At 47.2% G+C, this 22552-nt stretch overlaps 1 protein-coding gene across 1 annotated transcript; it reads left to right on the forward strand.

Annotated features, from left to right (window-relative positions):
- Window positions 1–3357: 3357 nt before the first annotated feature.
- On the forward strand, window positions 3358–20780 carry SIAH2 (siah E3 ubiquitin protein ligase 2). The gene is made up of 2 exons (XM_059921866.1): window positions 3358–4381; window positions 19210–20780. The coding sequence occupies exons 1-2, from the start codon at window positions 3968–3970 to the stop codon at window positions 19765–19767; spliced, it is 972 nt and encodes a 323-aa protein (XP_059777849.1). The 5' UTR covers window positions 3358–3967; the 3' UTR covers window positions 19768–20780.
- The last annotated feature ends 1772 nt before the right edge of the window (window positions 20781–22552 follow it).

A 22552-nucleotide genomic window follows, 5' to 3' on the forward strand; every position in this document is an offset into this window, starting at 1 on the left:
ACTTAAAGGCTACTTACTACAAGTAACTTGGCTTCTCTGTACTTCAGTTTTGTCCTCTGTAAACATCTACCTTATAGGAGACATTATGAAAATTAAGAGAATTAAAACATGTAAAGTGCTGAGAACAGTACCCGGCACACGATGAACACTAGAGAAATATTAGCTAAGTATGGATACAGAAATAATGCAAATGCATATACCTACTTTGTACAATGCACAGTACTAAGTCCACGGTGGTTGTTCAAGAAACACTTGCCTTAAAAGACCCCTAATTACTCAAAAGAAGTGTGAGCACATGGAAATTACCCCAGAAACAAAAGTACTTTCTAAAGGTAAAAGTACGTACCATAATTACCAGGGGGGCCTCATAGTCACCTCCAAATTTCCCACAAGCTCTCCCCTTATCGGAATTTCCACCCAGCAAGCTCCAATGCACTCCTGAGTCACCCCTACATCTAAACAGAAAAAGCCACACTTCACTCTGAAAATGCACACCAGTTGCCTGACTGCAGAAGCTGCCTAATTTGCAAAACCACACAATTTGTAAGTTACAGAAAGATCTGAGAGCTTGTCTGCCTAGCTGGAGCATTTCTCACCGTGCTCAGCAGTTTAGGTGAGATTAGGGGTCACCTGTGAGTTTTTACAAACAAGACTCACCCTGATATTGTTACTTATTATACCCCTAGTCTTTAAAGGGTAGTACAGAGGGGGAGATGGGTTAAGGAGCAATGTCCTACTTCACACGTGTCCCTTTTGTGCCATCCAGGACTCAGCGGGTGGGGGAAGGAAGCCAACCTGTCCTCCAGCAGATGTGGTAAATGGGTCAGGAATTAGGCGACAACAAAAGGCTGGACCTTTCCCCCAGCCCTCCCCAGGCCACAAGTCACCCAGCAAGAGCAGCAACTCCCAAGGGCAAATAAACACAACTCAGCACATGTGCCCTCCTGATAGAGGGCTCTAGCTCACAGCGCCCAGTGTGCAAAGCCACTTTTTTCTGATTCAAAAGCCCCAAGGAAGCAGGAAGACGGAAGAAGGACTAGAAAGGCCAGCCTGGCAGCCTGGAGAGGTCACTGATGTGGGATAGCAGCCCGTCCGTGCTCATCCCACTCACCCTGAGCAACTGCCCAGAGATTTTGTTTTTTTTAATTACCCAGGTCAACGTAATCAGAAGGGCAATGATGTGAAGGAGGAAGCAAGAAGAAATGTCTCCATATCACAGGAGGCATCTGCCAGGGTAAGAGTGGATGGATTCGTTGTATTTTTGTAAAAGTAAACCAAATTCTCCCTGCAGAGAATCGCTTTTCCTGTCCTTTGTTTCAACACCTCTAAAACCAAATTGCTTTTAGAACAACCAGGGCCTGGCTGGCTGGAATACTGAAATCTCATATCAACATGACAAGGGTAGGGACCCACTTCTCTAGAGAGTGCTAGTAGGATCTGAGAATGGTGGCCACCTGCACTGAGAGGCCAGAGCTGGAGAGAAAGAAAACAAATTCTGGTAATAAATTCCACTTGCTTGGGTTTTAAATGAAAAGTGGAAAATATTATATCTTCTCCAAGAAAAGTGAAACTGGGTGATTTATTTTTTCTGTTGTTGTCACTATTGTGTTCTTTATGCTATAAAAAGGTAAAAATGGAACAAACAGAATATGATTAAATTTTTTCCTCTCATGGCCAGCTAAGGAAAGAATTTATGTAAAGCGTACCCACAAAATTCAGTGCTTTATTACAGCTGTGTAACTGTTTTGTGTTGAGCGTGCTAACCTTGACTCCTTAACCAGACTATAAGTAGTTGTCGGGTATAACTGAAAGGGATGTAGTCTAGTAGTTAAGAAGGAGGGCTCTGAAGCTTTTCCAATATGATCACCTGTGTGATCTTGTGCAAATTAATCTCCCTGTGTCTCAACTGTAAAATGGACATGATAACAATAATATCCATCATGTAAAATTATCGCAAAGTCCTTAGAACTATCCATGCCTGGCACATAGTGGACACTCAATAAATATGTTATTTTTTTGTATTCCCCAAAGTACCCTTCCAAAAATTCAGATTCAGCCATGTTACTGTGCCTTTCAAAACCTACAGTGGCTACCCCTTGACATTGACATAAAGGTCTTATCAGGCCAATTGAGGCTCCCATGCTCTACCTCCGCACTCCCAAGTCCCAATGCATTCTCTCACTGTGCTTTAGCTGCTGCTACAGTGTCTTCACCCCCGCCTATTCATCTGAAAACCTCTTCCATGAGTGTTTGGTTACTGGCATTGCTCCCTTACTATAACGGAGACTAAACTGGAACCATTCTCAGAGCCCAAACAGTGGCTGGTACATAATAAATGCTCAGGAAACATTTACTGAATGACTGAATGACATCACATCTATTATTTTTCAAGATTTAGATCAAATTCCACCAATTCCATGCATGTAGTCTTTCTAGATGCCCTGTATAAGATTAAGCTTTCTTTCTTCTGGCCTCTAACAGTATATTTCTTGGACAGATTTTATTCACTGATACTCATTAATATTATTAAACATTCACTAATAGTATTTTTTGTAAATAACAGCTAATGTTAAGCAGTGCTTATGATGGGCCAAGTTCTTGGCATATATCAAACTCACTTAATCCTCACTATCCCACCTATAAAATAGGTGCTGTTTTTATTCCACTTTCTCAAATGAGGAAATTGAGGCACAAAGAAATTAAAGAACTTGTCCAAAGTCACACAGATGGTAAGCGGAGGCCACCGTTCTTCACCCAGCCCTTACCACCGTCTCTCCTACACCTTGCACCAAAGTCTTGGACTTTCGAGGGATCTCAAAGATGAGGATGCGTTGTATTGGAGGATCACCCACTGTCTTCCGGGGGCTTCAGGACCCAAGGCACATTTCTGACATTCTTAGATTCTGGAGATCTCGAACTCTCCTTTTAGCCAACTCTGTCCACGAACTCCCTCCCCGGCCTGCTAGCAAGTCAGAGGCGCTCGATTCAACGAAGGCTTCGGCAGGTCCGATGAGAAAGGAGTAGTTTACCTCCTCTCCATCTTGGGGAGCAGGACAAAGGAGTGACCCAAACACACCCCTAACAGCCCAGCACTAGGTCCCGCGCCCGCTGCAGACCCAACCCCAACCCCTTGCCCTGCTCTTGCCCAAAGCTCCGGGTCCTGACCCCGCGCTCCAGACTAAGAGCTGGGCTGGCCGCGCAGCAAGCCTCCCCCGCGCGCTGCTGACTCAACCCGGGGAAGAGAAACCTCCCGGTTTTTTCCGACCTGTCGTCGGGCGCCCGCGTCCTGCCCCGCCCACCATCCAAGCCCCCGCCCCGCCTAAAGTTGCCCTGGTTTGCGCCCGCGGGACGCGTCGGCGTGACTCCCCGGGGTGTGGCCAGAGGACTTGGGCAACGCCTTCCCGAAAAGCGGCCCCCTCCGCAGCCCGGAAAATCAAGACCCCGCGCGGCGGCGACCGGACATGCTCACTGGCGCGGGTCGGGGCCTCAGCCCCGGCAGGAAGCGCCCGCGCTAGGCGGTCCCCCGTGCTGCCAGCTGGAGTCGGGCGGAGCCGGCGCTCCAGCGCAGGGTGGCTCTGCCAGTCCCCGCGCGCCTGGGCGGCCGCACACGTATCCAAGCGTCACGTCCGCGCGCGCCCCCGGGGCTTGCGTCAGCTGCCGCTCCAGGAGCGAGTGGGCCGTGGTTCTGCGCACCGCTCGGCTTCGGGTCCGCGACGCCTCCGGGAGGAGGAGTCTGGGGGCGCGGAGGGGTGTTCGGAGCGCCGGGGACCGCGGAGATCGTCAGCGCGGTTCGCCCCCCCCCCCACCCCCAACGCCTGCCCGGCGCCGACCGCCTCCGCTGCTCGGTCCCGGGCTGGGCGCGGTGGCGTTGCCCAGGAGCCCGCCGCCCGCGGGGCGCGCACCGCCTTGACCCCGGCGGCCCCGCGGCAGGCAGGCGCCCGCAGTTCCATGGTTGGTTCGGAGCGCGATGAGCCGCCCGTCCTCCACCGGCCCCAGCGCTAACAAACCCTGCAGCAAGCAGCCGCCGCCGCAGCCCCAGCACGCTCAGTCCCCGACTGCGCCCCCGGCCGCCGCCACCATCTCGGCTGCGGGCCCCGGCTCGTCCGCGGTCCCCGCCGCGGCGGCGGTGATCTCGGGCCCCGGCGGCGGCGGGGCTGGCCCGGTGTCCCCGCAGCACCACGAGCTGACCTCGCTCTTCGAGTGCCCGGTCTGCTTTGACTATGTCCTGCCCCCCATCCTGCAGTGCCAGGCCGGGCACTTGGTGTGTAACCAATGCCGCCAGAAGTTGAGCTGCTGCCCGACGTGCAGGGGCGCCCTGACGCCCAGCATCAGGAACCTGGCTATGGAGAAGGTGGCCTCGGCAGTCCTGTTTCCCTGCAAGGTAAGCCCAGGTGCCAGCCGCGCACCTCCGCCCGGCGACCTCCCGGAACTCCTGTGTCCTCCAGCCCACTCGCAGGCGCTGAGAGGCAGGTGGCATCTCTCTCATTAAAAAAAAAAAATGTTTACACCTTGTCCACGCTCCCGCATGCCCACCTGTCCACTTTGGGAGTAGCTCTGGGCTGACAGCTGCCCGATCACTGACCCCAGCCTAATTGGCACGCGATCGTTGTTAGAACACTCCACGCTCTCCCCACCCGGAGCCTGCGTACTCTGCAGACGTGTACTCAGGCTGGGTAGAGCTGGGCCGCCCAAGTAAAACTTGGACCGGGAAGCTGACTGTCTTTGGGGGATTGAGGAGTGGGGGGAAAGGGCGAACCAAACGCACCCTTTACCAGCGCTGGGCTTGGAAGAATTGCTACTGGATTCCTCCTGCACCCCGCGCCTGCTTTCAGCGCACCCCTGACACGTGGGAGCCCTCGGGAGGGTAGCTAAAAAAAGGGTGCCTACAGCCTGTTTTCCTCCAGCAACAAGAGAACCTTGTAAGCCACGCCTTTCCCTCTCCCAGGCTTCCAAGGACTGGGGAGTTGTGTTTTTTCACTAAGTGGGGTGAAAGGAAGAGTTGATGGGAATTTAACAGGAAGGGCACGCAGGAGCTGTTGTTACAGTTCTTTAAAGCCCATCACTTTATTTTTTATTTAGTTAAAAAATTATCGATGATCTTGCAAAAAAAAAAGAAAAAAAGCACATCACTGAGACAAGAAGTCAAGTGAAAGAGCAAGATGTCGCACCTCCTTTCCCACCAGTGTTAGGTTTAGTGTGCATCTGCATAGGGTTTTTTCTAACCATATATAAAAATACTCTTCCACAGCTGAATATAGAATCGTAGATGTCAGTGTCAGAAAGGTTTATATATGCACACATAAGTTTTTCTCCAAAAATGGCTTCTGCAACTTGCTGTCTTAAATTCGTTTCAGCACACGTATTTTTCTATGTCTGCAACCTAGCTCTACCTCATTGTATTTTAAATCACTGCATAATATTGCATTGTGTGGTCATATTGTAGCATCTGTTTACCTACAAATGTCATTTAAAAATCTTCAGGAGCAGTTTCAGAGACATACCTATCTATGTTACCTTATTATAACCTAGAATTTTACCATAAAGTTCAATCTCTGAACTTAGAAATAATGTCATTAATACCTCTGTGTTTTTTTTTTGTAAAAGTAACTACTGTCTCTTGGGCCATTTAGGCTGTCTTGCATTTTTTCTTGCTGCTGCTTACTTTTATAGGGCAAGACTTATTTTTAAATTAAAAATAATCCACCAGAGAATTGAAGCTTGGGACTCAAGTCAGTAAAATGAGTGATTTAATTTGGTCTGTGCCCTACCACAAATCAAGTTTAAAATAGCATATTCAAATAAGGGTTTGAATCCGAGTCTGAGCTATGGGTTTTCAGTCAACCCTAATAAATTACTCTGCTTTCAACTACTCCTCATGTAATGCTTACTAATTCACCCAGCCCAGTAGTAGGTTGTTACAAAATTTAGACAAAATAGTTCCAAAATTTTCTTAAGGTCAGGAAGAAGGTGGCAGCCTAGTGATCAAGAGAAGATTTGGCGATAGGTGACATAAGAGTGGATATTTGAGGTCTGAGATGTTTTGTGGGGCCTCGGTGAGGAGCTGGCAGGTGCCCCACAGGGTTTCTGAGGAGCTGTCTTCTCAGCCTTTCACTTTCCCCCAAACCGTCAGTGGCTGATAAAAGAAATTATTTTAGATGAAGTACAGGTCACAAATGAGCATTGGATATCAGTCAGCTATCCCTGATTTATTTTTAAAAAGCATTATGTTGCTCCCTAGAGAAAGGGAAAGGGACAGTTACAACATGCTGTCTGAAGTATGAAGTTTCACTTTCAGGATCCAGAATTCTGGTTCCTACTGAAGCACGTGTTCTTTCCTAATGTGAAGTCTCTCTTGAAGAAGAGTCCTCTTGGGAATCAAGGGTATCCAGCGTTTCTGTACACGTCAGTGATTTTTAAAGTTCCCATTCTGTAAGACTGCAGGTGGACAAAGCCATCACTTTGCAAGCTGAAATTAGACAGGGTCAACCATCTCCCTGCAGACCAGGAACCAAGCTTAGAAAGTGACCTGGGGGCTCACTTTTGTGCGAATGCATATGTGTGAGATTTATAGAGCTGGAGTATGCATGCCTCGACTCTGGTTGATCAGTAATCCAGACTATTGACAGGGCAGCTCAGCCAGTTAGTTTGGATAAACCAAACTTGGCTGGATACAGAGGCTCAGCAAGCAACTGAGATAATGTTTGTTGGGGAGGCTGAGAGCAATAGGGAGTGGTGAGGTCTGTGGCAAACTTCAGCAAACTAGGTCTGCCTAGCAAATCCCTATGCCTCGCACTTGCCCCTGGAAATCATAGGGACTGCCTTGTCACTGTCCCTGCCTGCTCTGAGTCTCTCTCATGGGCTGGCTCATGGGAGAAGACCAGTGTTGGGTAAAATACCAGAAGCCAGGTCTCAGGAGTTGCCTAGCACTGCCATTGTTTGCCTGAGAGACCACCTCTGGGGCCCTTGATGTCCTCATCTGTAATGAGGAGATTGGACTGTTCAACTTCTAAGGACCTGTAGCTTCTAGAATTCCATGAAAAGAAGGGAGGCTCTGTGGAATGCTTGTTGGATGCCCTCTGCGTGCCAGCTCCTTTGCGTGGGTCGTCTTTTATGAGTTTGCTTTTCTTTTTCGCAGGTGAGGAAACAAGCGCCTATAGAGAGGTTAAGTGTTAAGTGACTTGTCAAGATCACACAGTGGACCAGCCCATAAACCTGCATTCCGAAGGCACACATCCTTTGTACTACTCACTATGTAGGGATTTGGAATCTGAGCTTATACTCCAAGGCTCCAAATCATAACTTGAGGTTGACACCAGTAACAAAATCATCCGACTGGATGAGTTCACCAGATGGACACATCCCAATGAGACAACATAGATGCTGACTATAAAATTCATTGGCAGGAATGTTGTAGGGCTTGTGGGGTGGGAAGGGTGGCGGGGAGAGGAGGGAGGGAATAGCTGACAAACCTAATATTTGGGGGGATTTCAACCCAGCTCTGAACTGCTTGTGCTTCAGTTGCCCCCAAAATGGATGCGTTGCCAAATAGCTTCCTTATGTAGGTGTGGGGTCACATAATTAAAGGCTAGAGTCCTGCCAGCACCTTTGATAGAGGGCACCATATGCGCTCTTAGCTCAGGTCTCCTTTTAAAAAAAGGATCTCTATCAGAGTATGGCTGTCTGCCACCTGTGGTATTTTTAGTCCATTCTGTGGCCTGTGCCACGCCTGAGAAGTTTAGGCATCCTATCCCCTTATCTCAAACCCACCGCCACCTCCGGGGAACGTGGCTGTAGGGGGAGAAGTGAAGGTTGACACATTGGTGCCCCCCACTCAACAGTGTATTTTAATATTAGCCAAGTATTTCTCTCCGCAACCGTGGGAAATGCTAAACCATCCCAGCCCACTTACACTGTGAGACATTTTCTTTCCACTTTTTCTTTGGCTCCTCTAAAAGTTTCTAGCAGCATTATCACCAAATAATTATGGAACTGGAAAGCCTCTGTCAGATTAAGGCTTCCCTGCAGTTGGATTGTGACAGTGTTGTTTGTGTCCCTCAAAAAAAAAAAAAAAGAAGTCAAATTAGATAATCCAACTGAAAGTTAAAAGCTCCTCAGTGTAGACTCATCTAGTCAGGTAGGGACAAATTGTAAATACCAGCAGGGACCGGTAATGCGAGGGACAGAGGCATCTGACACGTGACCCCAGGTTCGGGTGACGTCAGGGGCAGTGGGGGTGATTGGGGGTGGGACCACACATGCCACCTTCAAAGAGGGCAACTTTTGCCTGACTCTGGCTGGTTGGCAGGGATGGGAATGTGGATGCAGCCATGCCAGACCTTTGGATTTTTTCAAGAAAAGCCAGAAATCTGGATTTTTTCAATGTTAAATATCTCAATTTGGGCTTCCCCGGTGGCACAGTGGTTAAGAATCCGCCTGCCAATGCAGGGGACACGGGTTTGATCCCTGGTCCAGAAGATCCCACATGCCGCGGAGCAGCTCAGCCTGTGCGCCACAACTACTGAGTCTGCGCTCTAGAGCCCGCGAGCCACCACTACTGAGCCCACGTGCCACAACTACTGAAGCCCGTGTGCCTAGAGCCCGTGCTCTGCAACAAGAGAAGCCACCGCAATGAGAAGCCCGCGCACCACAACGAAGAGTAGCCCCCTCTCGCCGCAACTAGAGAAAGCCCGCGCGCAGCAACGAAGACCCAACGCAGCCATAAATAAATAAATTTTTTTTTTAAAAATCTCAATTTTTTTTTAACGTTGGCCAAATTCAAATGTAAAGCCAGTACTTGCAGGCCCAACCAACCATGTCTGCAGACCAAATTCCAGCTGCCAGTGTGCAACCTCTGACCTGGTTCTCTTCTAGAAAGCATCCATTGAGCCTGGAAGTTCTCATTTAACTCTGAGCATGTATGAACTTTGGAACTCTGATAGACCCCAACTGTTACAGCTTATTGCCTTTTCATCTTCGTTTTGCCCGGAGAGAATGCCAACCTCCTGGCCTTTGGGAGACCTGAACTGTTGTCCTATTGACTAGATGTTTGACTTTGTAAAAGGCACCTGAGTGCCTTTAAGAGAAAGAGTTGGACTAAATGATTATACCAAGGATCTTTTTTTACCCTAAAATTTTGGAATCTAGCGAGCTGTCCAAGGGAAAAGGGCACTATGCAGGAGACAGGACTGGGTTCTCATCCTGGCTTTCTGTGACCTCAGTCCAGTCACTACTTCCTTGGACCGTTTTGTATATCAGTTAAAAAGAACGGAGATAACCCCTAGCTGGTGGGCACTCTCAGATCAGAAGTGCTGGAGAGGGCTTCTGCTTCACCAAATCAGATGGAAGATGGGTGGGATCACAGTGGTTGCTAGGTGATGGGTGATCAATCACCTAAAATCCTGAGGGGATAAGCTCATTTGCCAAAACAATTTCAAAGATCTCTTCTGAGCCTCAATAATTCCCCTAAGACAAAATCCTTTACTTTGGAAATCGTCCCTGCCGTCCTCACTCCTGGCTGAAGTTGACCAGGTTGGCTCCTAAAAGCCTGTGCTGGCAGGCACCGGGGTCCACGTGCATTTCTGGTGAGGCTCAAGATTTTCAAGAACAAAGGTGACAGCTTTTGAGTATAAAATCAAGAACAAGAAGCACCAACTAGGAAAGAGTACCAAAGTTTAATGCTGATTCTACACAGAATTGGCCAAAGATTTTTCACAGGTCGCCACCGCCTGGAACTAGACTAAATCATTGTTACTTAAAGGTGATCTTTAGTACAAGCAGAACTTAAAGGTACAGCAGGTCTGACCTATGAAGTCCCCAGCCTAGGAATGGATTAGAGTCGCCCTTGTTTTTTGAAGCCCCATATAGAGTGCTGTATACAAATGACTACAGTAAGACCTCAGTGTAAAATGTCTTAAGAGCCAGACTTGTACATCTGACGAAATTTGTTAACTGTGACGTTTCTCGTTCCCGTCCATAAGGTCCTCCTCACTCCTTGAAAGGAGCACATAGTCGGTACACATTTGCCAGAGTGAACACCAGCCTTCAGAGCCATTGTGTGTTGCTGGTGAGTCACACAGAAAGGCTTCCTGAGCAAATGTGTTTTTATATTAAACCTGAGTGTACTTTGTGACACTTGTGAGAGATACAGAAAATTCCCTAGCAGAATTTCATCAACTTTGCCCCATGCGTGCATCTTTCTCCATTCGTTTCTTAAAAACTGGGAAGCTGTCACTCTCATTTCCAGTTGGGTAAAGGCTTTATTGGAATGATTTTTACACTGTACAGTGTCTGTGAGATAAAAGGTTACCCCCTTCCCAGTTTTCAGCCACAGACGCTGTCGAGATGGATGGAAGGTAACCTGTGTTAAATGTGTGGGCCCGGGTCCTATTTTATAACTTTGAATCAATGAAGGTAGTGTCTTTGGCTCACTCCTTCTCCCCCAGGCTACCTCTTACTCTGGTAGTTTTGAGAGCAGCCCTACTCGAGCCTCCTGGTCCAGATCCCACTGCATCCCCACTGTGACTACTTGGTGACCTCTCCAAGCCCCAGAGGTTCATAGGTAAAATGGGCTGATGATTGGGTTGTTGTGAGGATCAAATGTAATAACTCATGCAAAGTGCCCAGCACATAGTAAACACTAAATAAATGTGCACAGTTAGTAACTACAGAAAGCAAACAGTCAGAGTCTGGGGTCAGGTCCAGGATACACTTTAAAAGAAAAAAAGGAATCTTATTTTCTCCCATCAACTTCTCCCACCAAGCTTCTCTTCCCTACCCCTAATCTTGTAGGGTTTTCATAGAGCTGGATAAATTGGCCCTGGCATTGGTTTTTCAGTGGTGAGACTTTTTAAAAATCTCTTTAACGCTTTTAGAAGGGAAAGCCTGATTAGATTAGGCAACACTTTTTATGCGTGTATTTTATGTTTTTAAAAGTTATGATCATTATTTTTAATGTAGAACATATAGGAAATTTTAATTTGATATTATTTTCTATAATCCCCACCACCTAGAATAGCCACTACACCATTTTTGCATATGTCCTTGCAAACTTACCGCTACATCAAAATATACAAACAAACAAAAAACAACGAAAAACAAGTAAGATGGGAAATCCACATACTATTTCATAACCTGTTTTTTCATTTAACACATTGTGACTGCTTTTCCACACTGATAAATATTCCTTAAGATCCTGTTTAATGGCTGCATAGTATTGCAGTTCCATAACTCTGGAATGTTATGGAATGCAACATTGATTATGAATGTATCAGTTATTTAATCAAACTCCAGTTTGTGGTCATTTAAATCATTCTGTTTTCTTACTGTGTTTAAAAGAAAAAAGAAAAGTACTGCTATAACTGAATCCCTGTGCATAAGAAAATAATTATTTCCTAATGATAAATTCCTAGATGTTGATGATAGGGCCAAAGGGTATGTGCAGAAATCAGAAGCTATTGCTAATACAGCCAAATTGCCTTCTCACGTAGAATCATTTACAATCAAGTGCCCATTTCTCTCCAGCGTCACCAGCAATGGGTGTTATCCTTTTGCTTTTCTTATGCTGCTGCCTGCTTTTTCTCCCTCATGTAACATCAGGCGAGAGTTGGCCCCTCCTGATGACCCACTAACTTTTCATCAGACCCACCTCTGCCTTGGAGTCCCCTGCAGCCCCAAGCCCTCTCTTCCTACAAACCATCTGCCTAGCCAGCCATCACCCCACCCCTCCCGCCCCATCCTTCTGAAACTCTGAGTCTAACTCTGGAGACAGATGTGCCAACAGAGCCCTTCTGAAGTAGTAGGAGCAGAGGAGTCTGGAGGCCTCCCTCAGTGGTGGTGTTGGAGCTGCATTAAAAAGGATGAGCAGGACTTCCCTGGTGGCGCAGTGGTTAAGAATCCGCCTGCCAATGCAGGGGACATGGGTTCGAGCCCTGGTCCGGGAAGATCCCACATGCCGCGGAGCAACTAAGCCCGTGCGCCACGATTACTGAGCCTGCACTCTAGAGCCCATGAGCCGCAACTACTGAGCCCGGGCGCCACAACTACTGAAGCCCGTGCACCTAGAGCCTGTGCTCCGCAACAAGAGAAGCCACCGCAACGAAGAGTAGCCCCCGCTCGCCGCAACTAGAGAAAGCCCGCGTGCAGCAGTGAAGACCCAACACAGCCATAAATAAATAAATATTTTTTAAAAAATTAAAAAGGATGAGCAGCAGCACGCCCACGGAGAAGGAAGGGAAGGAAGATCCTGATGGGGCTGTACGGAAGGCCAGTGCTTATAGAAAATGTTGTTTACCTGGCCCGAGCTGGGTGCGTTATCTCGTGTTATCCTCCGAATTACTTTGTAAAGGAGGTAGGACACGGTTAGCTTCCCCCCTAAGAGATTTGCCCAAAGTGTGTAAGTTTGGGGAGCAGGAACTCCAGAATGTGCCTTATAATTACACATACAATGTCTCAACCAACTCCACCAGCTGAGGAACAGGGATCCCAGCCTCACGTAGTGGCTTTTGGAGGGATGGCGGTAGTGGTACCAGAAGGAGCCTTTTATTTAACTGGGCATACAGGATGCCCAGTTAAATTTGAGTTTCAAATAAATAATTTTTTGATATAAGTATAACCCAAATATTGTCTGGAACATACTGAGCTGCGTGTATCTTTATTTGCTACATCTGGCAACCCTACCACTTCAGCCTTCTTGTGAATTCAGTTTGCATTCACTGAGAAATAAAACGTCCAGAGGGATTGTAGCGCCGTTTGAAGGGTGGGCAGGGCAGTGAACGTGATCATGCAGGTGGGAGCTTGGCGGGAAGGGTGTATTGAGAAAGGCTGGACAAGGCCCATAATGCCTCTCCCTCCAGCTCCTACTTTATGGTGCTTTTGTTTGCTTGAACAGAGACTCTGAAGGGACCTTACGAAACTGGTTCTCCAAGCCATGGTGGGGTTGCCTGCTAGCTCGAGCTATGGTCAGATGAGGGGTATATTTGGTCAAAAGTCAACTTTTGTTTAACATTTCCAAGATTAAAAAGACCCCCCTGCCAGCCCAAGGAGTCTTTGTAAGGCCAAACGCACACACAGCCCTCCCCAAGAGTAGGATGTTCTCAGATGACTGCAATAATAAGATGCCAGACTCTTCCACCAAGTCACCTGCAGTAAGAAAGCTCTGCCACATGGGGCTCGGCGACTTTTTCTTAGGTGAAAAGGAGGAATTTTTGAGCCCAAGATGTGAATTAGCATTGCCTTCTCCAGAAGAAAGTTTTATGAAGTTCAATGTCAGTATTTTCTTAGCCTCACCACTGTTTGACTGTTCAAGTACTGAGTGACACGGTCTTCTCTGTGAAACTGTTACTGCACTATGGGTAGATAATTATGCCTTTGCACTACCTCATAGCAGAGGTGAGGAATATACCATTTGAGTTAAGTGAAAATCCGCTGAAGTTCTTAGAGGAAGGACAGATGCAGGGCGAGTATGATTATTATAATAAAGAAGAGATGTCACTTTCTCCTGTTGCCCACGTCTGAAATTCTCCACTGGTAATAACAGCCAAGGGCTGAGTAGTAGGTAGTTTTATGGACCCACTCAGAGGTGACTTGGTAGGTAGGTAGGCTCAATCCAAGGTTACACAGGACACTGGGTACTTGAGTTCTAATCACAGCCACTCTACCAGTGGTTGTAAACACATTTTAAGCAAGAGGGACATACAGCCATCAAAATGACGAAAGCATCATGTTTCCCCATCTATGTAAGGTTTCAGAAAAGCTATAAACACCCCCGCACAAATAGTTTATGTAAATAAGTTGATAATGTGATATGCAGTAGATATTCTTATCTAATACATAGTTCATATTTCAAATTTCAGTGGTTGCCCCAGTAATGCCCTTTGTAGCAATTTTGGTTTCCCAGTCCAGGGTCAGACATTGCATTTGGCTGTCAGTGTGCATTCTGTGATGATTACAGCTTATTTAGATGGAAAGAAAGTGCACTTTGCTTTTGCTTACTCCAAGACAAGGTCATTTCTTGGATTTAATTCAAAAGTTTATAAGCATCAACAGCACAATATATATTGTACTTTGTTTTTCTTGAGCCATTCTTGTTTGAGGTGCTGGCAGATACTTTGCTAATACATTTCACTGTTTCCTAGGAGGTAAGCAGGGGGAGGCAAGGCGGTTACCTCACACGCCCCAAGAGGGACCTGCTTCTGTGCACGGCGCCTCCAGTGTCACAGACTGTTGATTGCTGGAGTCCAGCAAATCGTTCTTGGATCGCATGGATTCAGATTTGATTAAATAGGTGAAAAGACTTATTCTAAACCAGTCACAGGATCCATGACCTTAACTAGCATGCAGGCTAATAATTCTGTTTATATACCCATTCCATAAACAAATATAATATGCCTGTGTTTCTTAGGTAAATAACAGGTGTCTAGTGTTTGACTACGTTTCTGACATACCTCGTCATGTGTATTTGAGTGTCAAGGTGTCTCTATGCCAAAAAGGGAAAAACCTTGTCTAAATTCCAGCTTAAGTAAAACAACCTTCAAACCCCACGTCCAGAAAACAATTGGCACTATTTACTGCTTTCTGCAAAGACATCAGAATGAGGCACCGGGTCACATGTTGCCCTTTTCATGGCAGAACGTGTTTGCACAAGACTTTTGAGCCATCGCAACGTGAAAAGTTTCTAAAAGAGAAGTCAGAAATGTTATTTCAACATCGCTTTGTTTCTCACTCTTCTGGACCATCTCCCCCATGCCACACACATTCTTCTTTATCTTTGGGCTCCTGTGTGTGGTCGTGTCTCCCCTAACCTCCCGTTAAAGAGGTTTACTTAAAGCAGATCCCACTCGGCCCCGGAAGAGACGAGCAGATATTTGCCGGTGGAGAAATCTCATTTATAACCATGGATGTGTCCCAGGCTGCAGACAGCCCTCTGCGAAGCAGCCCAGGTGCTTTATCTCAGGAGCAAGAGTGTGCAGTGAAGAAGGGGGCGTCTCAAGGAAAGCGGGCATCCTTTGAACCCTCCCCTTGGGTGGGCAGGCCCCAGCCAGACTGAGAGAAGGGAAGCCTCAGGACTTTCTTGCCAGAGGCCAGGGAGGGCTGGGAGGGCCTGATTACTGGTTACTTGTTTGTGAGGTGCTGCCACCTCATTCCTTAGGGAGGGCTGCTTTCAGGGCTGTTTTTTCTCCTTGCCACCCAAGGAAGAAGTTCATATTCGAACCCGCTTCCAGAAGCAGTGTATCTGTGGACCCTGGGCGTTGTGTGTGTGTTCGGTGGAGGGTACGGGGCATCAAGGCAGATGGAAATTGTCTCTTTTTCTCGAGATTGGTTCTTAGCCTGTCTGACTCCTAAGCTGTTGTGTGCCGAGAAAGAGCGGCAGAGGACCCGGAAACACAGGGCTCTGACCCTGGTGCGGCCACCAATGACGACGTGGCCAGGATGAGTCAGTCAGTCTGTGAAACGGGTGGAACCAGCGCCCCGGGCTCCCTCCACGCTGCACAAGCCATCAAGGTCTAGTCGTGCGTCAGGGCTGGCGTTCCTGAGCTGCCCTGGGTAGCGCCCGCTGGCTGGGCCGGTGACCAGCCCGACCCGCTTCCTCGTGTGGCCCCTCCTCGTGGCTGCGAGTGTGGCCACCCCGCCGGGCTTTGTCACTCATTGAAGATCAGTGGCTCTCAACTGGGGTGATTTTGCCGCCCAGGAGACATTTGGCCAGGCCTGGTGACATTTCTGGTCGTCAAAACGTGGTGGGTGGGGAGATGCTCTGGCATCTAGCGGGCAGAAGCCAGGATGCTGCTAAACATCCCCCAATGCGCAGCCCCCCAAAACCAGACTTATCTGCTTTTTGTCAATAGTCCTGCTGTAGAGAAACCCGGAAAATACACTAAACTGTCAGTGACGTCCCTGACGGAACCTGGACCCTCCTGCTCGTTTAGGTTTTATCCCCACTGTTTGCTCCACTAACCCTCTGCTAGAACTGGATGGACCTACTCCATCCACAACCCGCTTCATCCACAGTGAAGCTTCCCTTCCCCCCTCTTCCTCAACCTCTCCCCACTTTGAAATCACCTGTCACTGCCCCCCACCCCGGCTTCCTTTGCATAGTTACCTGTTTTTCTGATGTATCTGAGCTGTTTATTGTTGCATGATGTGGCCCCTCTGACAGCAAACACCACAGGGGCGGGATCTGCGCCACAGAGGTTGGCAGCCCTTAGAAATCCGTGGAGCTTATGGAGAAAACACAAGCCCAGGGACCAGTGCAGTTTGGGTTTGCTCCTCAGTGGCACCTAGAGCATTTTATAGACAGTCTCGGGGAATTCACAGACCCTGAAGCCCGCCCTCTGATCCCTGGAGGAGTGCCCCTAATGTAGGTGACAAGAACATCCTTCCAGAACAATGGCGAAACTGTCACAAGTATGAAGTGTGGCACGAGAGTGCATGTGTATGTGTGCGCGTGAGTGCACACACGTTTAAAGCTTACATCGTTCCTTTTTAGAGATCATCTCTCATCTAGTCGTCCTAACAGTGGTCATGAAGACACACCCTCACCCATGATGGAAAAGAGAAGGAATAGATGAGCATTAAAGTTCAGCTTGTTTAGAAAAAGCAGAGTAAGCACATTAACACTTTAAAATTATATTTATTTCCGTTAATAGAGGCTGTAGCAGGATCTTTTCTCATAAGGTCACTGTCACACAGATGCTAAGTAAAGCCTGGTCTGTTCGTGTAATTTGGGGAGGTCCCCTGTTCTCTGTATTTGGGTCGAAGGAAGAGCATGTGACTTGTAAGGCAAACCAATAATTCAGACTATAAATATTGCTACTTGAGTTACGCAAGAAAAAGTTCTAAAATGCTTGCTAGGTGATAAATATTTGTTGTACATTTGACTTCGTGAACCTGGAGTGGTTTGGGGCTTCGGGCTGGGGAAGAGGGGCAGGTGGTACTTTTCTGTACACTCTGTGCCAGAGTTCATCTCATTCCTGGAATTATTCCTGGGCAGCTGTGGTAAACAGCCAATGGTGAAAGGTCTTCAGATCCAAATATTGAGGGCTTGTTTCAGCCAGGGAATCTGCCAGGCTCTGGGCCAATTCTTGCTATTTTTATTGTGTGGATGTGTGTTTTTAAACACCCGGCAGAAGCGCCTCACCCATCACTCACAGAAGACCATCAGAAGGTTCTGTATTCTGAGCCTCACCCTAGAGTTAAAACACAGTTAATAGAGGTTTGTTTTTTAGGGCCTTACACTGTTAGGAACACGAACTATAAATATATATGGATAAATAAATTTGTTTCTCCTTCTGATTAACTTTCTTATACCTGTGCTTTTAAAATTAGTCCGTGGTTTTAAAAGATGAATACACAATTCCTACGGGCAAAGTAAGTAACTGTCGACTATTTCTGCCAATTTCTGCTGAAGACCGTTATAATTCACTTTAGGTACAGAGGAGGAAGGAGCTGCATTTCTCTCTTTAAGCCACCGTCTTCTTCCGTATTAGGGGAGACTCATCTCCCTAAGGGTGGTAGCTGCCTTCTCTGCTCCGTATCCACTCAGTGACTACAGCTTAGGGTCTTGTAAGGAGAAGATGCTCAGTGTCTGCTTATTGCTAGGGATGAATTCAGCTGTAAAGATTAGAATGTGACCTATTTAAAGTTTATAAGGGGTTTATTCCCTAAGGCAGGGTAGGGAGAAGCAAAACCAGCTGTGGGGTTTGGTTTGGTTTTTTTAGCATTGGACATAGCATCTTAGAAAAATGACATGGGGGACTTCCCTGGCGGTCCAGTGGTTAGGACCTGGCGCTTTCACTGCTGTGGTCCTGGGTTCAGTCCCTGGTTGGGGAACTAAGACCCTGCAAGCTGCCTGGCACGGCCAAAAAAAAAAAAAAGAAGAAGAAAAATGACGTGGCCCTTCCCTCATTTGGTGTCTTCATGTCTCAACAGGGGGCGAGGGGATCCAAGTGGGGGAACCCAGATGGCATACCTGCCACCCTGGGCTCGACGGGGATGAAGCTAACTTCTGGTTTCACCCGAAAAGTTCATTCAGGTTTCCTTATCCTTGACAAAACAACAGTATAGTACTCTGGGCAAGTGTCTACTCGTGAGCTGATTCTCCATCTGGTATCTGGGAATTAACGTGGTCATTCTTACGAAGGTTGAGTATAGAAATCTAATTCCTTTTGGCGTGGTCTTGTCTCATGATAGATGTGATTTATCCATCAGGAATGTCATCCCGAGTGCAGGGCGAAAAAGGTTTTGTTTCCACCCTATTAAGGCAGCGTTGAAGGGAGAGACTGTCAGAAAACTCATCTAGAACAAGTGGCCGCTCCAGGACCCACTTCAGTTCCCCTTCTTCCCGGGCCTGTCATGAGGACCTGACCCACCGGGTCATGAAGAGATGTGCACATGGACTTGAGGAAGGGGTCTGGGGAAAGTCCAGCGGGCTTTGAGAAGAGGGTGAGGCCCTTCTCACTTTAACCTCCACTGGCTGGAACCAAACTGACCAGCAGTCTCCCGAGTTAGTTAAGTAGCTCTTGGATGTGATTTCCTTTCCCACAAAAAGTATGTCCAAAGCCCACCCTGAGGGGAAGGTAAAAGGTGAAGAAGGCGAGGTCATACTTCTAGCCACGTGAGGGGTCTCCAGCCCCTTCTGCCCTGGGCTGGTCGCTCCAGCAGCAAGAGCAGGGAAGCAGAGGGCAGCCTTCCCACAGGCTGCCTGCTGGTCACAACTTGAGCCAGGAAGAAGCGGACGGGGACAACGGAGGGGAATTATACTATCTGCAAAATTGTCTGTAGGGGAAAACTAGTCTGGTGATAACATGTATTCCTTATCCTACCCCTAAGCAATTCTAAATTCTTTTTAGAAATTCTTTAAATTCACAGAAAATAAGGAAAAGGCCAGATTTTCTAGGGCTGGCTTCACAATTTCGTTTGAGGCATTTATAGTAAGAGCACTTGAGTTCTCATGTTTTTAAGCGTTGGAACAGGGGCGGGAATGCAGTTCGTTCCTGGTGCGGGACGTGCCCCTGATTTTATGCACGGCAGTGCTGAGGATGAATGGGCACTAAGACTTTGAAGTCTTCAATATTTAACTCCTCTCGAGCAAAAGTAGTTGAAATAAGGATGCAGTTTAAGTCTTGGAAAGCTGAGCGGGTGAATCCTCTTAGAGGTTTGCACCCACAGAGGTTGAGGAGGCCCGATGTGTCACTCTGATTCTTTCTGTCCCCGCAGTACGCCACCACGGGCTGTTCCCTGACCCTGCACCACACGGAAAAGCCGGAGCACGAAGACATCTGTGAATACCGCCCCTACTCTTGCCCTTGTCCCGGTGCTTCCTGCAAGTGGCAGGGGTCCCTGGAAGCCGTGATGTCCCATCTCATGCACGCCCACAAGAGCATCACCACCCTTCAGGGAGAAGACATCGTCTTCCTGGCCACAGACATTAACCTGCCGGGGGCCGTGGACTGGGTAATGATGCAGTCGTGTTTCGGCCATCACTTCATGCTGGTGCTGGAGAAGCAAGAGAAGTACGAGGGCCACCAGCAGTTCTTCGCCATCGTTCTGCTCATCGGCACCCGCAAGCAGGCCGAGAACTTCGCCTACAGACTGGAATTGAACGGGAACCGGAGGAGACTGACCTGGGAGGCGACGCCCCGGTCCATCCACGACGGCGTGTCCTCGGCCATCATGAACAGCGACTGTCTGGTGTTCGACACAGCCATAGCGCATCTCTTTGCAGATAATGGGAACCTCGGAATCAATGTGACTATTTCTACGTGTTGTCCGTGATGCACCAAAATGATTTGGGCATAGCGCTCTGTGGTTAATAAAGGTTTTTATAGATGTTTTATTCACTATGTCTTCACAAGTCAGGACCCACAGTTACCCCGTGTTCTGTGTGAACGGCAGCTTCCCATCTGGCCTTGGCTCAACAAAGTTCATTAAACTGGGACGGAGGAGGTTGGCCTGTTAGTCACTTGGAGGCCGCTCTGTGACCTAAAATCAACTTTATTATTCAATTTTATTCACTTCCTGAACAGCACCTGACAGGTTGTTCGGGCTCCTCTAGACCAGTACGTTAGGAATCGGAGGCTCTTTCCTGCCTGCCTCCCTGCATTGGTCCCTGCAAATTGACAAAAGCACAGTGACCGTCAGCAGATTCCTTAAGTTGACTTTCATCTTGTGTCTAAGGGGGTAGGAATTGTTTTAATGCAATTTAAACAGGGTTTCTCAAACCAGATGGCTAACCAATGTACATAGACTCACCTGGAGTGCTCACCTGAAACAGGCGGTCTGGGGAGCCTGCGAATTTAACAATCCCATCAGGGGATTCTTTCCAACAGTAGAGTTTGAGAATTAATGGGTTAAATTGTGGGAAAGGGTCCAGATTTTCAAGGTGCTTTAAGATTGCCCTCTGCTGATACTGTTTGTCTTTCTACTATTTCATCCACACACACCCCCCACCCCCAAATTAAAACTAGAACTACAGATCCCCACGAACATATTCCTGAGATCTGGTCACTGTCTCGTGTTTGGGGTGGATTGCCTAGGAAAGCAAGTCAGATGGCTCTTGATGGCTCTCACGTAGTTTTTGCTCATCACTAGTACAGAAGACCTGTTTACATGTGGCTTCCCTCAGTGGCCCTCCTTGACTTAGATGGTGGGAAAGACTAGATGAGTAGAGTTGGAAACGCTTTCTAACCAGTGTCATCTGCTTGCTGTTTAAAGGTATGTGTTGGGTTTGTTTGTTTGTTTTTGCCACGTTCACTTTAGTTTTTTAATAAATATTTTTCAAAAATGAATATCCTGCTTCATCTTCTGAGTGGAATAATGCATATTTATTGGGTACCTACTAGGTGCAGGTGCCGTGAAGCTTCACCCCTACCCTGGGCTTGGAGCTCTCACTGTTTCCACGTGAAGAAACCATCATTCGTCCAAGTTCATGGCACGGATTGGTGGCACCACTGGGGTCCAAACTCACTTCTCTGAACCACAGAGTGTCATTGGTGCGGCACGTCTTCTCCTTGGAGCGGTTCTTTCTGCCTCACAGTGCCAGAGCTTGTGGGAGGAGAGTATTTCTCCTGCTGTACAGAATCAGAAGCAAGAGGCTTGGCTAGAGCTGATGTCCAGAGTACTGGGTTTGAAGGCAGGGTGACCCACTCCCTATGTCCCAACCCTAAACCCTCAGAGGAATTCACAATATTAGCCCTGAATGCCTGGTGAGGATTGACTGCTTACCTTAGTGGCCCGATGGCATTAGAGAAGCACCAGGTGGGAATGATGGCTTTAGAGTTGTTTTGTTTTTTAGATGAGACTGAGTTTTTAGCCAGGAAAAGAGTTTTGGCAGTTAAGGAGTGGCTAAAGCAACTTATCTCCAAGGCTATTCTTCATATAAAGGTGAAAAACAGTGCCATGAATAAAAGAACGTGCTTATCACATGTTTAGTAAATGAATGAAAACCACAGTCCTTGTCACCAAGAAAGTCACATTTCAAGCCGGTACATAGAGGGATGCCTGGAGGTGAAGCTAGGATCCAGAAGCAGGTGGACTTTGACCCTCGGGGGGCAGAGCTGGTCCAGAGGTGGCAGTCTAGTGCACGTATGACACCCAGGCAATGTGTTTTGTACATAAACTAGCCTAGCTTATCATCATCCTGTGGTGTCCATAGCTCACCCTTCTTGTTATATGTGATGGAGGAAATCAGGACCAATTGGTCAATGAGGTACCAAAGGGCAAAACTATAATCAAAGACTGTAATGGAGCAGACAGTGGAATCAAGCTATTCCCAAAGCATAAAATGTTAGATTATCAGCCTCAAGAGGTAAAGGGATGGGCCAGCAGTCATACAGTGCATTAGTGGCAGCGCAGATTCTAGAATTCAGACTTCCTGACTCCCCATTCAAACACGTTTCTAGAACTTAACAAATGAAAATACAGTTGTAGGCAACAAGACTGAACTTTCACTTTCCATAGTTTTCTAGCTCTCTTTAATCTGTCACTGGAAATCTGTAAACTTAACTTTTACTCTCTGACTTTTTTTTAAACTTAAGCATTTTCTGCCAGAAAACAAACAAAAATCCCCAGGTTATTCCCTGTTTTAAGTGGAAATGAAAACAGCAAAAAAGATTATGTAAATTAAAATCTCTTTTTTTCTAGTTCCAATTGGAAAATGCAATTTAAAACACAGTGATAGGCATTTGTCAAAACTCATCACATGGTACACTTATGTACCATATAAAAAAAAATGTCTTTCTCTTTCCTGTCCTAGTTCTATATTCTAATTTGATAAAAATCTGGCTGATCAAGCAAGATGGTAGATTCAGCCTGTATCTTACATGCCTGAGCCATTCTAAGGAAAAAAAGATTCTCAATATACCTTGAAGAAAATGTTAATAGTCATTAATTCTGGGTTGCAGGAACCCGGTGTATGTTATATTAGTATTTACATTATTCTCTATTTTTTTAAAAATTGTTTTAAGCTAACCAACCTTGAGATCAGGGGTTCCCAACTTTTCCGAGAGGAGGAACTGGCCTTGGTTTCCCTAGATCCTTAGGATTTAGAGGATTAAGAGGA

This window comes from Balaenoptera ricei, chromosome 4, assembly GCF_028023285.1.
Source record: "Balaenoptera ricei isolate mBalRic1 chromosome 4, mBalRic1.hap2, whole genome shotgun sequence".
NCBI lineage: Eukaryota > Metazoa > Chordata > Mammalia > Artiodactyla > Balaenopteridae > Balaenoptera > Balaenoptera ricei.